Genomic DNA, 13119 nt, shown 5'->3' with positions numbered 1-13119 from the left:
CAAGCTCATTTTTTTACGTTTAATTTATATTAGATTATTTATAATTTATATATATATATATATATGTATTTATATATAATTTATTTATATATCAACTATTCCAAAACGATATTAATATTAAAATATTTTATTTCAATACCATGACCTGTACGGCATCCAGTGAGTAAGGCTCTGTCAAATAACTTCTGTTCATCACAGGCATATATACATTCTCTAGTCTCTTCAAGCTTGTTTCAAATATAATATTTCCCCCTTCTTGAATTTATTGTCCCCAATTTAAGCAATCGAGATAATTTATACAACATATCACGTAATGGCTCTCTATTATATTTAAAGTTATTTTCAACGTATGTTTTTCAACTTACGATCGTGGGATTAGAGATCTTTTCAATTACTACAACTAATAACCTCGTTTGTTTAACAAGATGAGATGAGATACGATGAGTTGAGTTGAGTTGAGTTGAGATTAAAGTTAAAAAATTGAAAAAAAAAATATTATTAGAATATATTTTTTAATATTATTTTTATTTTAAAATTTGAAAAAATTGAATTGTTTATTTTATTTTGTGTGAAAATTTGAAAAAGTTATAATGATGAGATCAGAGATTTTTAAAGTTTTAGATTTTAGTCTTGAAAGCAAATTAGATAAATCGATTGCGATCTCAATTTCACACTACGGCTGCTTGGGATGTCGAAAACAATCATTTAATTACATTTTTAGATTGAAAGATGAGATGAATTGAGATAATTTATAAATAATAATGAGATTTATAAGTTGAGATTTGTGAATAATAATAAATAATAGTTAGATAAACTGAGATCATCCCTCAATCTAAACGAAACCTAACCACTATCAGAGTGGCCTAGTAGTTAATATAGTAGTTAATTGGTCAAGAAAACTTGAAATCAAAAGACACTTTTATATATTAAATGATATTTTTCATCATAGAGTATACAAGTGACGCATACTTTTTTTAAAAAAAATGAATAAATATGAGATTTATATAAAAAATTAATTTTTTAATAATAGATCTCACTCTTTTTTTTAAAGAATATGTGTCACTTACATAACATATGACTGTATCTGATATTACTTATATATATTATTAATATATGTATATGTGTGTGTGATTTGTGTTATATTTTGATTGTGGGACCTCCAACCTCCACCATTTGTATCTTGAATTATTTATATAATACAAATATCTTTGCCGTGGGGGAAATAATATATAAATAATTAGTTACACATTAATGATATTTTATGCCTAATAAATAGTAACATAATAAAACGTGAATCTTCATTAATATAAACAATGATTGATTCTTTTAAAATTTTAGAGAATCATCTCCAGAAAATAAAAAATAAAAATAGAAAGGTTAAAAAAGTCATTTTCGTAATTGGAATTAGATTAAAGAAAAACGATGTGAACAGGCCTTGTAAAGTTGGGCAAGGCTGGAATTTTATAGACACAGCCAATCGGTGTACAAAAGTACAATTTTACACGGTGTTGTGAACTTTTTGACGTTTGAAACAGTGGCCTTCCTGTCAGTTTCTTAAATTATTTGTTTTGAATTTTAATTAATTAAACGTGGTTAAATATCTAAATTAATTAATTTTCAATTCAGAGACCCAGGCTCAAGAAGCAACAGTTTCTGCCTATTTAAACCCGCCTCTCCTCCCACTTCTTCCTCCTCCCACTTCTTCCTCCTTCCATTCTGCTTCACATTCTGCTTCACATTCTCTTTGCCCTTCTCGAATACCCCCCTCTTTTCCTTTTTTTTTTTCCTTCCTGTGATCATTTCGAGTTTTTGGTAAGTCTTTCTTTGGACTCCGTAATGTTTTTCTTTTCTTGCATTTTAGTTTCCTCTGGCATTATCACAATGCATGAAAGCATATTCATTTTGGGTTCTGCGAATTTGGGTTACTAATGTAACTTGGTGTACGTAGTTTTGGTTTCTGGGGTCTTTGAATTCTGTAGCAATGAATGGGTTATCTAGGCCATGTTGTCTTCTTTTGGCTTAAGAGTTTTGTTTTGTTTTGCTTTGCTTTGGTTTGGTTTTTTGTCCTTGTGTTACTGTTTCAATTTCAGCGCTTTCAACTTTTGTTAATGCTGGGTTTTGTCTCGAAATCAAAGGGCAAAAAGTTTATACTTTGCTGCAAAGTGAACTTCACTTTGATTTGCTTTGCAAGTGAACCCGTTTTAATCTATCTAATGTAATTAAAGGTTGTTTTTAGTTTTATTCTTATAACAGTTTTTTAGGCCCGAAAAGTGATGTTGTGATTCATTCATTGAAAAAAAAAATGTTTCGTTCAAGTTTCTTTTCTAATTTCCATATTCTTTTATATGTCTTCGACTTTACGCAAATGAACACTTGGAATCTCGTAGAAGAAAGTGAACTAGTTTTTCGTTTTAATATGCAACCTCTTTTTAGTTAGGCCGGAAGAGTTTGTGTCTTGTGAGTTGTATTTGGATCTTAAAGGTAAAACACACGGTGGAAAGGGGTTTGCTAAATCACATGAACTTTGTTCAGAGAACCCGATGATGTATTTATGCCTTTGCGGCTTTGTTTTTGTTTGGCAGAGCTAATATTTGTTGCCAGCTAGTTGTTTGATAATGGAACTTGAGCTTTTGGATGTTCCATTTAGGTTTTCTAACCACATAAAGTCGCTGGTCCACCTGTTCTTGATTCAAGATGTACTAGTGGCTGTGGCTTGTTCATTCAGAAACTTAACAAATTCTTATCCTGAATAAACTTTTCTTCACATTGTGCTAATCTGAGTCAATAGGAGCCTTTAATTAGTTTAAAGCCATGAAAGTTTGTCGTTTGAAACTCAAAATGAATTTGCATTTAAACTTTGGTGGGTTTAAGTTATCGTGGAGCTTAGTGTTCACTTGTTTTTGTTCTTTGCTCAAGGGCTTCTGATAAAAAATGGAATTCGAGGACTGCTACAGACAGGGTCAGAGGCCCAAATATGAATGCCTTCTGTTTGGTATGCTATTTTATACTGCAGATTTTGTGTGCTAGTTTCAATTGGCTCTTGGAATGATTTTGTAACTATATGTTCGAAACTTGCAGATCTGGATGACACTTTGTATCCTCTTAGTTCTGGTATTGCTGCAGCATGCCTCCAGAATATAAAAGGTAAGTCCGAAAGGTAGTAATTCTTCGATTTCTCTCTTATACATGCCAATTATGCATTTCTAATGTCTATATGGATGATGCCCTTGTTGTAGATTATATGGTCGAAAAACTTGGCATAGATAAGAGCAAAATCCCTGATTTGTGCAACCTTCTGTACAAGAACTATGGAACAACAATGGCTGGTCTTAGGGTATGGATTTGATTGATTTGAGAAATTTTATTATTGGAATAACTTGAGCATACCGATAAATTATGTTCTATGGAATTCTCTTTTTGCAGGCAATTGGCTATGATTTTGACTATGATGAATATCACAGGTAAGGAAATTCCTCTTCTTTGGTTTTTCCTTGTCTCCCTTTCTTTTTACCTGTTGGTCTCTCGTGGTGTTGATCCTGAAGGATTGTCATCTTTTACTGTGCGAGTGTTTGTTCTTATAAAGGTGGTTGACCTTTCACTTTCATCTGTAACAGTTTCGTTCATGGGAGATTACCATATGAGAACTTAAAACCCGACCCTGTTCTGAGAAGTCGTTTGCTGAGCCTGCCTTACCGTAAAGTTGTAAGTAACTAACTAACCAAATGGGTAGCCTAGCAAAGGGAACAAGTGTGACTGTATTCTTATAGAGCTTTCTTCCTGTTTTGCAAATAGATTTTCACAAATGCAGACGGAGTCCACGCAGCCAAAGTACTCCACAGGCTTGGATTAGAAGACTGTTTTGAGGGGATCATCTGCTTTGAGACTTTGAATCCCATTCACAAAAGTGCTGTTTCAGATGATGAAGACGACATTGAGTTTGTGGGATTAAACAATACTTCTGCTTCTGCTAGTGCTGATGTTCCTTCCACAAACACTAGCAGTAGCTCTGATATATTTGACATCATTGGGTATTTTGCTCAGCCTAACCTTGGTTTGGCATTACCAAAATCACCCATTGTCTGCAAACCATCAGAAGACGCCATAGAAAAAGCTCTCAAAATAGCCAACATAAATGCTCAGAGAACTGTAAGAAGATTATCTTTTTAAGAACTTCAGGATCATCTTTCGATTTTCTTTCGGTGAACTCCTTACTAACATTTCCCTTATCATTGATATTCTTGCTCTTTCAGTTGTTCTTTGAGGACAGTGTTCGAAACATACAAGCCGGAAAACGTGTGGGTCTTCACACCGTGTTGGTATGTCAATGGGAATTCTCTTCCCTTAACAAGATGAATCTTTGCTTTGTTGTTACAACAACTAACCCCATATCCTATTGTGTCAACTCTGTTATGCAGGTTGGCAATTCCCAGAGAGTTAAAGGTGCAGATTATGCTTTAGAAAGCATCCACAACATTAGGGAAGCAATACCAGAGCTCTTGGAGGCTGAGATGAAATCAGAAGTTTCCTACTCTGGCAAGGTTGCAGTGGAGACTTCTGTGACAGCTTAGTTCATATTTTATCACCAATATGACAAATTAAAGAGATCATGTATTTGGGATCCTAACCTTCCCATGCCCCCCAATCTCATGATTCTGTAGATGATGTAGTAGGTGTTTCTTTCTGATTAATTATTTTATCCCCCACAAATTGTCATTATTTTCTCGTCTCCCTGTGTTTCATTGTACATCTTTGTCACTGGAATCATAATCAACATGCAATCACAGATCAAGAGGTTGGGATGTCGTGCTACTTTGTGTCTCATAATTTAACATGCAATACTGGTAATACTTTGACTTTTACTAACGTGAAAGAGATGCACAAGTGCAATACCATTGATGAAATAAGCAAGAGTACTTTGACTCGATTAATCATTTCGTAATACGACAGAGTAGGATTGAAGGACGCAATGTCAAGCAAATTCTGCATGATATATTCAATGTACAAGACCTGGTTTTACTTTGATAGTTAATTAATTAATACAAAGAGTTGTACAAGTTATTGAAGTCATATACCGTATGCGTACACACAATTAGTAGGAGAGAAGCTGGCCCTACTGTTTGCAAATTGCATCAATGAATGCAAGAAACTGGGCCCATTCATCTCACTTGATGTTGATTTTACATAAATATGAGTTGGCTCAAGCTGCTGGGACATGACTACATGATCTGTTTGAGTTGGTGGTGCTCACAAGAAAACAAAGATATATCAATGTGTTTATGGCAAAGGAGTTTGTGTGAGTTGAAATAGAATAAGGATGCTGCTAGAGCCACCGATAAAAGTTACCGATCGGTACCGACAGGGTAAATTATTATTATTTTTTTCTAAACCATTTTTGTTAGTTTTTTTTTTTAAATACTACAAAATAAATACAATTTAAAAAAAAAAAAAAAAACACTAGTAAGCATTCTTTGTCGGTAGGAGTATTTTTCATAGAATAAATAAAATCCAATAATGTTCTTTCCATAGTTTTTTTCTTTTTTTTCCAATTTGCACCTTAATTAATGAAATTAAATTACACCCTAAGTTTTCAATTTGCAAGCTATCAAGATTTGATTGTTTAATTAACTTCGATAGAACATTGGGGCACGTTTGATGAATGGGCCCCATCATGTGGATGCAGAGCCATGAAAGGAACGGAGCAGATTCCTTAATATACATATATAGAGTCAACTTGTGGGCCTTCAGAAGTGGCCCAAAATTTGTGGGCCTTCAGAGTCAACCATAATTGGGCCCAGAACTTCATTTCATATAAAACATAAAAAATTAGAAGTGAGATTTATCATGAAAAAACGAATTAAAACATAGGTCTCAATTTTTACCCTTAAATTTATACAAATCAAATTTCAATAAGATTACGTTACTAAATTTAATACGCGCATATAAAATAACGTGACAAGTTAAAATATATTAATTATTTTTTATACTAATTGTTAAAGATAACATCTTTAATTTAATTTTATCTCTAATACTAATTAACGGGACAGATTTTTATAATTGAATTTTTGTTTTCTTGTTTACAAAAGAAGACGAACAAGGATGCATCGATGCTTTCTTTTAATGTGTGTTCACCACCGACAGCTTTTTATTATTGTTACAAGAGAAATGCTTGGATCCCATTTTGGATCTCAAGCATTTCTACTAATACCCTTCTTTATTTTTTAATGATATTATAATATTTTTAAAAAAAATACATGAAAAAAAATCAAGTAACCTTCTCGGTTAGCAATATCAGACCCGATCTCAGCTGCTCTTGCGCTGCCCTCGTTACAAATCATGCATTGATTGATTTGTGGAAGTTGGAAAAAATTATGGTGAGAAATGACAAATAACTAAAATCTAGGTGCATTGATTATATATTTGTTGGTATAAATCACCATCTAGACTTAAGAGTAGAGCTTGAAAGTAAACGCAATTAATGTGTGTGTTTTATAACAATAGGAGAGATTACGGACAGGTTTGGGTACTGAGAGTATCTCTCAAAATATCTCACTATTATTTTTTTATTAATCCGACGGCGACTACAACAAGCTTTGGTCCTACCCAAGACGGTGACCATAGATGACAGCGACCGCAACAGCCTCTACCCACTACTAGGGTTATAAATGAATCAATACATTTGATAGCCCGCTTGGTACTCGCTCAGTTAAACTAAAATCGAACTCGACTTGTAAGAAGGGAAAAAAAAAACCTTTCGTGAAAGCAAATACTCACTCGATTTGTAAATGACACATACCCGATAAAACTCGACTCGACTCGGTTAAGCCTCGTTAAGGCTCGCTCGCTTATGTTAGAGTCGACTCACTAGTTCGATTCGATTAAAACTGATTTATATATTGATAACTATATACATATATATATATGTGTATTAACTAATAATATAAGCATATTAACTAATAAAATTTACTTATTGATAAATTTATAATTCAATAGAGGTTCTACTTATTAGTTGTATAAATTTAATATTAAATCTTTTATTTTTATGTAATTTATTAATTATTAAATTTTATTTAAAAAATAAAAAAATAAACAATTCAAGCTAGAGCTCAAGTTCGGCTCGATTTGAACTTGTTTGTGGGATGAACTCGAGTTGAGAGTTTAGTTTATCGAGTCGAACTCAGCTCGAACTCGAATATTTTGAATCGAGTCGAACTCGACAAGCCAAATACTGGCTCGACTCGATTATAGCCCTACCCACGACAGCAACTGCAACAAGCAGATGAAATGTTGGAAATGTTTTAGAATAAGCTTCATTTCAAAACAAGTTTTAGAAGAAGCAAACGAAATGCAAATTCCTCTATTTCCCATTATTTTTTTATTTTTTTTAAATATATCTCTGCTAATGCCACGTCAGCCGATTCTCTAAAAATTCCACAACCCCAGTTGTCTGTAGCAATATTGTAATACAAATATTATTATTCTCATAAAAAAAACATGTGTTGTCTTGTAATTGGAGTGGGTATCATTGATTACAAGTGTACTAGTATAAAGAAAAGTGTTATAGATATGAAAAAAAACTACATAAAAATAAATTAACAAATTAACGTAATTTAATATAATTCTTTATATCTAATTTTTAATAAAAATAATTTTATAATATAATATATCAAATTTATAAATTTGTTTTTATATAATTTCTTTATCCAATTTCTTTCATATTACTCACGGGTGGTTTGATGCGTACTAGATTCGAACAGATCTGAATGTGTAATGTTCACGCTCAAGAAAGGGAACGGAGAATTCGAAGAGCGAAGGGATCCGATGGATCGACCAAAGCTCCGGAAGGAAGGAAGGTACACAGATAAACGTCTCAGATCGAATATCTTACCGACGGCCGGACGGATTGACGTCCTATCCTACTAGTCTTTCCTCAATGGCCATCTTTACACGTGTCCCATTGGCATCCTAGTCCACAACTACCTCAACGCTTTGTCATAAAGAATTCGGTCAATATGTCATGAACACGGTTCACTGTCGATAAGGATTCCAGAAACTTCGACCCCCGTTTCCCCCTCTTTATTTCACTGCTTTTTTCTTGGTGCCCATTTCTTCAGAAACAAAGGGATCTCGACGAGTTGGAGTAGTATCATCAGCAATGGCGGAGTTGGCTCGGAGCACGGTCCTTGTCACCGGAGCTGGTGGCAGAACAGGTGCCCCTCCTTGTCTTTAATTCTCTATTTAGTTCGTTTCTTCTCTGCTTTACTTAAGGACGAGTTTCGTATTTACGTGGGTTTTTATGGGTTGGCTTCGGCAGGCCAGATAGTTTATAGGAAATTAAAGGAGAGGTCAGATCAGTATGTTGCAAGAGGTCTCGTTCGAACCGAAGAGAGCAAAGGGAACATTGGTGGAGCGGATGATGTTTTTGTTGGGGATATAAGGGATACCAGCACCATAGTTCCTGCAATCCAAGGTATTAATTCTCTCGTAATTCTCACGAGCGCTGTGCCCAAGATGAAACCTGGGTTTGATCCAACCAAGGGGGAACGACCTGAGTTCTATTTCGAAGACGGAGCTTATCCTGAACAGGTAGTTACTGTTGCTCACATTTGCTGATATTTGGACGGCTTTTTGTTCTTCAACATTCGTATCAGCTTCAAGTTTTCTCTTTTTTTCTTTTTGGGGTAACTGTTAATTTATAGCTTAATGTTGACCCAATATCTTTGCTTATTAGGTTGATTGGATTGGGCAGAAAAATCAAATAGATGCTGGTGAGCATTGGCTTTCCTCCTGTCCACTTTAGTTAAATTGCCTTTTTGTTTATCTGAATTATATGATCCATGTGACAGCTAAGGCTGCTGGAGTGAAGCATATTGTGTTGGTTGGATCTATGGGGGGAACAAACCCGAATCATCCATTGAACCGCTTGGGTAACGGCAATATCTTGGTTCGTAATCCCTTTATAAAATTGATATTACTTGTTTGCCTGTGGTTCTCTCTTGGGTATTGTATCTTATGTCCTATATATATCACAGATATGGAAGAGGAAGGCTGAGCAATATTTGGCTGACTCTGGTATTCCCTATACAATTATAAGGTAGACCCATTTCCATGCTTATTTGATTTCTCTTGTTAAAATAATTTACACTGAACAATGTTTTTTACTTGTCACCTTGATGGTGCTTGGATGATGAATGAAGATATGAATTTCTTGTTAGTGGGATCAATTATCAATAGTCAAACATTTTGATTTCGCAGACGAGATGAGATTAGAGTTGAAAATTGAATAAAATATTGTTATAATATATTTTTTTAATATTATTTTTGTTTTGAGATTTGAAAAAATTGAATTATTTATTTTATTTTGTGTGAGAATTTGAAAAAGTTGTAATAATTAGATGAGATGAGATAAGTTGAAAAGTTTTGTAAAAACAAACGAGACCTTGCAGAAATCGTGTTTTATCCCTTAGGGTCTGTTTCTGGGGACAACCAGCATCATGGTGTCCTTTTTAAAAATAAAAATAAAAAGTAAAATAGATTAGAAAACTAGGGTAGACTCCATTCAATAACCATTTCTGCATTTGATTACCTCTATATCAGGACGTTATATGCCTACATCAATTTCTGCCCTTTGCCTTGTGACTGAGAATCTCTCTCTTACTTGGAAGTATGGCAGATAGGACATTAAACTTTGCATTCCGCTATCTGTTTTAAGGATATAGCACTGAATGTCAATATAAGGACTCCATGCCTCAAAGATGAGAGGCTTTGTACCGAATCGCCATGATCTCTCTCTCAGTAGCGCCTTTTTGGCTGCAAGTTTTGTTGAAGTACAAATCTTTGAAGTTAATTGAATCTTTTATTAACGTTAGAATGGTTTCCTTAGGGTCAGATTTATCTTCAAACTTTAATTGAATGAACCAGATACTCTTCCTTGTTCTAGTAATTCAATTAAGAATTTTATCGCCTATGTTAATAATACTGTGGTCAATTGCCCATTGACATTCACCGCCTTGCTGGTTGAGTTAGAGCCGGAGGCCTGCAAGATAGAGAAGGAGGCATCCGAGAACTTCTTGTTGGAAAGGATGATGAGCTTCTTCAGACTGAAACAAAAACCATTTCCAGGGAAGACGTTGCGGAAGTGTGTATTCAGGTCAGGTGATATTTAAAGTTGTGCTGCAAGTGTGGTTTTATTGGATTTTTTGTAGGGAGTTAGCTGCAAAGCAGCATTTGAACATTTGTTTGGGGTTATTGCCTTTACTAAGCGGACTCTTTCATTTCAACAGGCACTAAAGTTTGAGGAGGCCAAATTCAAGGCGTTCGACTTGGCCTCAAAGCCGGAGGGAGTTGGTACGCCCACGAAGGATTATAAGGCGCTCTTTTCCCATATCACTGCCCGTTTCTGAACTGTTAATGGCCATTAAAATTGGTCTAGTTCTAGCTCTTTGGGGGAGGGGATTATTTTCTTCAAAATATTGTTTAACTTTATCAGCTGAGATTCCTAAACCATTGCAATACTTTCTAATTCAAGACTGTTAATGATCCCAAATTTATGTGGTCATAATTAGCGTTATATTATATGACCATTACATATTCCTGCTTGTAAAACAGTGATCATTCAGTGAACGCCATAGATTTTATGAATTTCCACATTATATATTATTTATCATCTGTTTAATCATTTTTTAGTCTTATCAATTTATTGAAAATTTATTTATTATTCATTTGCATTAACATAAAAGAGGATGAAAGAACGATCATTTGAACATTTGGGTTGCTTATATAAAATTAAATTATCTCATCTTATATAATTATTACAATTTATTTAAATTTTTATAAAAAAATATAATAAATAATTTAATTTTTTAATATTAAAATAAAAATAATATTATAATAATATTTTATTTAACTTTTAATAAAACATCTCATCTGAAGTACATAATTAAACAAAGACTGATTTTCCTGAATTATGAGTTATCGGTTTCCAAATGTACATCTTGAAATTATTATTTTATTTTAAAATTATCATCCAAATTTTTTATTTATTATTTAGCCGATATGCTGTAAAGAATTACAACTAGAGAGGGATAAGATTTTGCTTTCTCATTTTCGTTCGTATATTTTATTTATTTATTTTAATGATTAAGAAAGTAGTCTTAGTAAATTTGTATATTCTTTTTATGCTTAAAGAATGAAAAAAATACAATTTACTAAGATAAAATCTTGAGTAATAGCACTAGATAATCCGCCCAGCAGTGATTGCGGGCGTGCCGTGTAGGCAAAATTTAATTTTTTTTATTTTTATTTTTTTATAATTCTTTAACATTTTTAAATATTTTTAAAAATAAAAAAATATCAATACATTAATAATTATTTTTTTAATAATAAAATGACATGTTAATTTTATTTTAATTGAAAATATAAAGAGATATTGATTAAATAATAGATAATATAATCATTTAAAAAAAGAAAAACTACAAATAAAAAGGGGTGGTCGTGGCCGGTGGCGTTGGGATCTCTCGCGTGGCCGAAAAGTGGGGGGCCGGGAAGATTGTTTGCTCGCTCTGGCTATAACGACGCCTGACATGGCAGTTGTTCTCTCCCTTAACACCCATAAACCCTTCCCCGTCCTTCCTCTCTCATCTCTTAATTATCTTTCTGGCCCTATTCGTAAACGCAATTCCGTTTATTTAGCTCCCGTCAGGATCCCAGGCCACCGACACCCATTCCTTAACAATATATCGAACAAAGTAGACTCAAACCCAGAAAATGCGCAAGAAGAAGTTGCAAACCACGAAGTGAACGATTTAGGGGTTAAAGCTGCTCTTTCTATGCTCAAATTTTACAAAAGTAGGTACTTTTTTTTTTATTTTTTAATAACTTATATCACTTAATTTCTAAATTGTGTATTGTTCATCTGTTGTTATTTTATATATTTTCAAGCTAAAAACTTTGTATTGATTAAGCAGGGGAAATCTCGCCGTTGTTGCCGAACAGTTGTCGTTATGTTCCAACTTGTAGTGGGTACTCCATGGAAGCTTACAAAAAGTATGGAGTCGTTAAGGGCACTGTCTTGACTGCTTGGCGTCTATGTCGTTGCAATCCCCTTGGTAATCAATCCTAACATATATTTCTATGTTCTTTAATAGATATACATACATTTATATATATTTTTTGTAATATAAATTTTCTATCACTTTATCAGGTGGGTCTGGATTTGATCCTCCTAGGTGGTATGACGAGAGAAGTCTACCTGAAGAATGAGGCATCTTGGTTTATCTGCTTGCCGCTAATTCAAAAGTACTTGGTTTCTTTGAGGATAAGGTCTCAACTTTATCCTTGCCAGCATTTTTTTTCCCTAAAGTTGCACAATAGATTGATGTGCGTACGAACTGCGCACTTACAAACTGATGTGGGCATTTGTTATTTTCTAACATCTTCTGTCTGTGCATGGCAATAAGAATGATCTTTCAATTAACGTTCTTGTCGCTCATTGGTATATCCTAGTGACTAGTGAGATGCAATGATGCATTAGCTTCCTAAAATGGTGTCATTCGTTTTATGGGACAAATTTTCTATACTGATTGCTTATTTTTCTTTAGTTTTGTTCTTTAGCCGTGTTCCGTTACCATCTTTGAAATTCAGTTGGGGAACTTGAGAAAGAACCGATCTATAACGAACACTCATGTTTTGATCATTTTTGGACCGTTAACATTGTTCTAGATTTATGTTCTGAGGGCTTGGCCGTACAACTAATTATCTATAGGTCTGTATGAAGAAGTTGTTCAACTTTAGCTTTAATGTTGTTAGATTTAGCAGTGCATTGCCTAGTTGAGAAAGTCCAGACACTTCGAGAGTCACAATATTCAATCAGACTACCGTCAAGGATATGTTCTGTTCACTCCTTTGACCTTTATACCAAATTTTCTGCAGCTTTTGCACAGTTGTTAAGGTGGGCCTAATCCATTTACACTGACCGCTGGGACTTGCTCTAGTTATAACTTTCTGCTCGTGGTCTTGCTATGAATTATTTATCGATTTGGTAAAAGGATCTATGATTTCCCACTTGTAGTTTTGATATCTTTGATTTTGGGTTTAATCAGGAGCTGTTAGAAGTTAACGAGC

The 13119-nt window shown here is 33.9% G+C and overlaps 3 protein-coding genes across 3 annotated transcripts; all 3 read left to right on the top strand.

Annotated features, from left to right (window-relative positions):
- Positions 1 to 1657: 1657 nt before the first annotated feature.
- On the top strand, positions 1658 to 4809 carry LOC121266575. Its single transcript, XM_041170445.1, has 9 exons — positions 1658 to 1812; positions 2917 to 2992; positions 3079 to 3144; positions 3237 to 3334; positions 3424 to 3461; positions 3615 to 3702; positions 3793 to 4146; positions 4251 to 4316; positions 4416 to 4809. The coding sequence occupies exons 2-9, from the start codon at positions 2932 to 2934 to the stop codon at positions 4566 to 4568; spliced, it is 924 nt and encodes a 307-aa protein (XP_041026379.1). The 5' UTR covers positions 1658 to 1812; positions 2917 to 2931; the 3' UTR covers positions 4569 to 4809.
- Positions 4810 to 7722: 2913 nt separating this feature from the next.
- Positions 7723 to 10675, top strand: LOC121266576 (uncharacterized protein At2g37660, chloroplastic). Its single transcript, XM_041170447.1, has 7 exons — positions 7723 to 8207; positions 8312 to 8583; positions 8729 to 8765; positions 8844 to 8941; positions 9030 to 9091; positions 10024 to 10147; positions 10281 to 10675. The coding sequence occupies exons 1-7, from the start codon at positions 8153 to 8155 to the stop codon at positions 10398 to 10400; spliced, it is 768 nt and encodes a 255-aa protein (XP_041026381.1). The 5' UTR covers positions 7723 to 8152; the 3' UTR covers positions 10401 to 10675.
- Positions 10676 to 11482: 807 nt separating this feature from the next.
- Positions 11483 to 12968, top strand: LOC121266500 (UPF0161 protein At3g09310). The gene is made up of 3 exons (XM_041170343.1): positions 11483 to 11844; positions 11964 to 12104; positions 12200 to 12968. Exons 1-3 carry the CDS (start codon positions 11580 to 11582, stop codon positions 12256 to 12258), a joined length of 465 nt encoding a protein of 154 aa, XP_041026277.1. The 5' UTR covers positions 11483 to 11579; the 3' UTR covers positions 12259 to 12968.
- Positions 12969 to 13119: the final 151 nt, after the last annotated feature.

Source organism: Juglans microcarpa x Juglans regia, chromosome 5D (genome assembly GCF_004785595.1).
Source record: "Juglans microcarpa x Juglans regia isolate MS1-56 chromosome 5D, Jm3101_v1.0, whole genome shotgun sequence".
In the NCBI taxonomy this organism is placed as follows: domain Eukaryota; kingdom Viridiplantae; phylum Streptophyta; class Magnoliopsida; order Fagales; family Juglandaceae; genus Juglans; species Juglans microcarpa x Juglans regia.
Note: the sequence above shows the minus strand (reverse complement) of the source record. Positions and strands in the feature narration are given on the sequence as shown.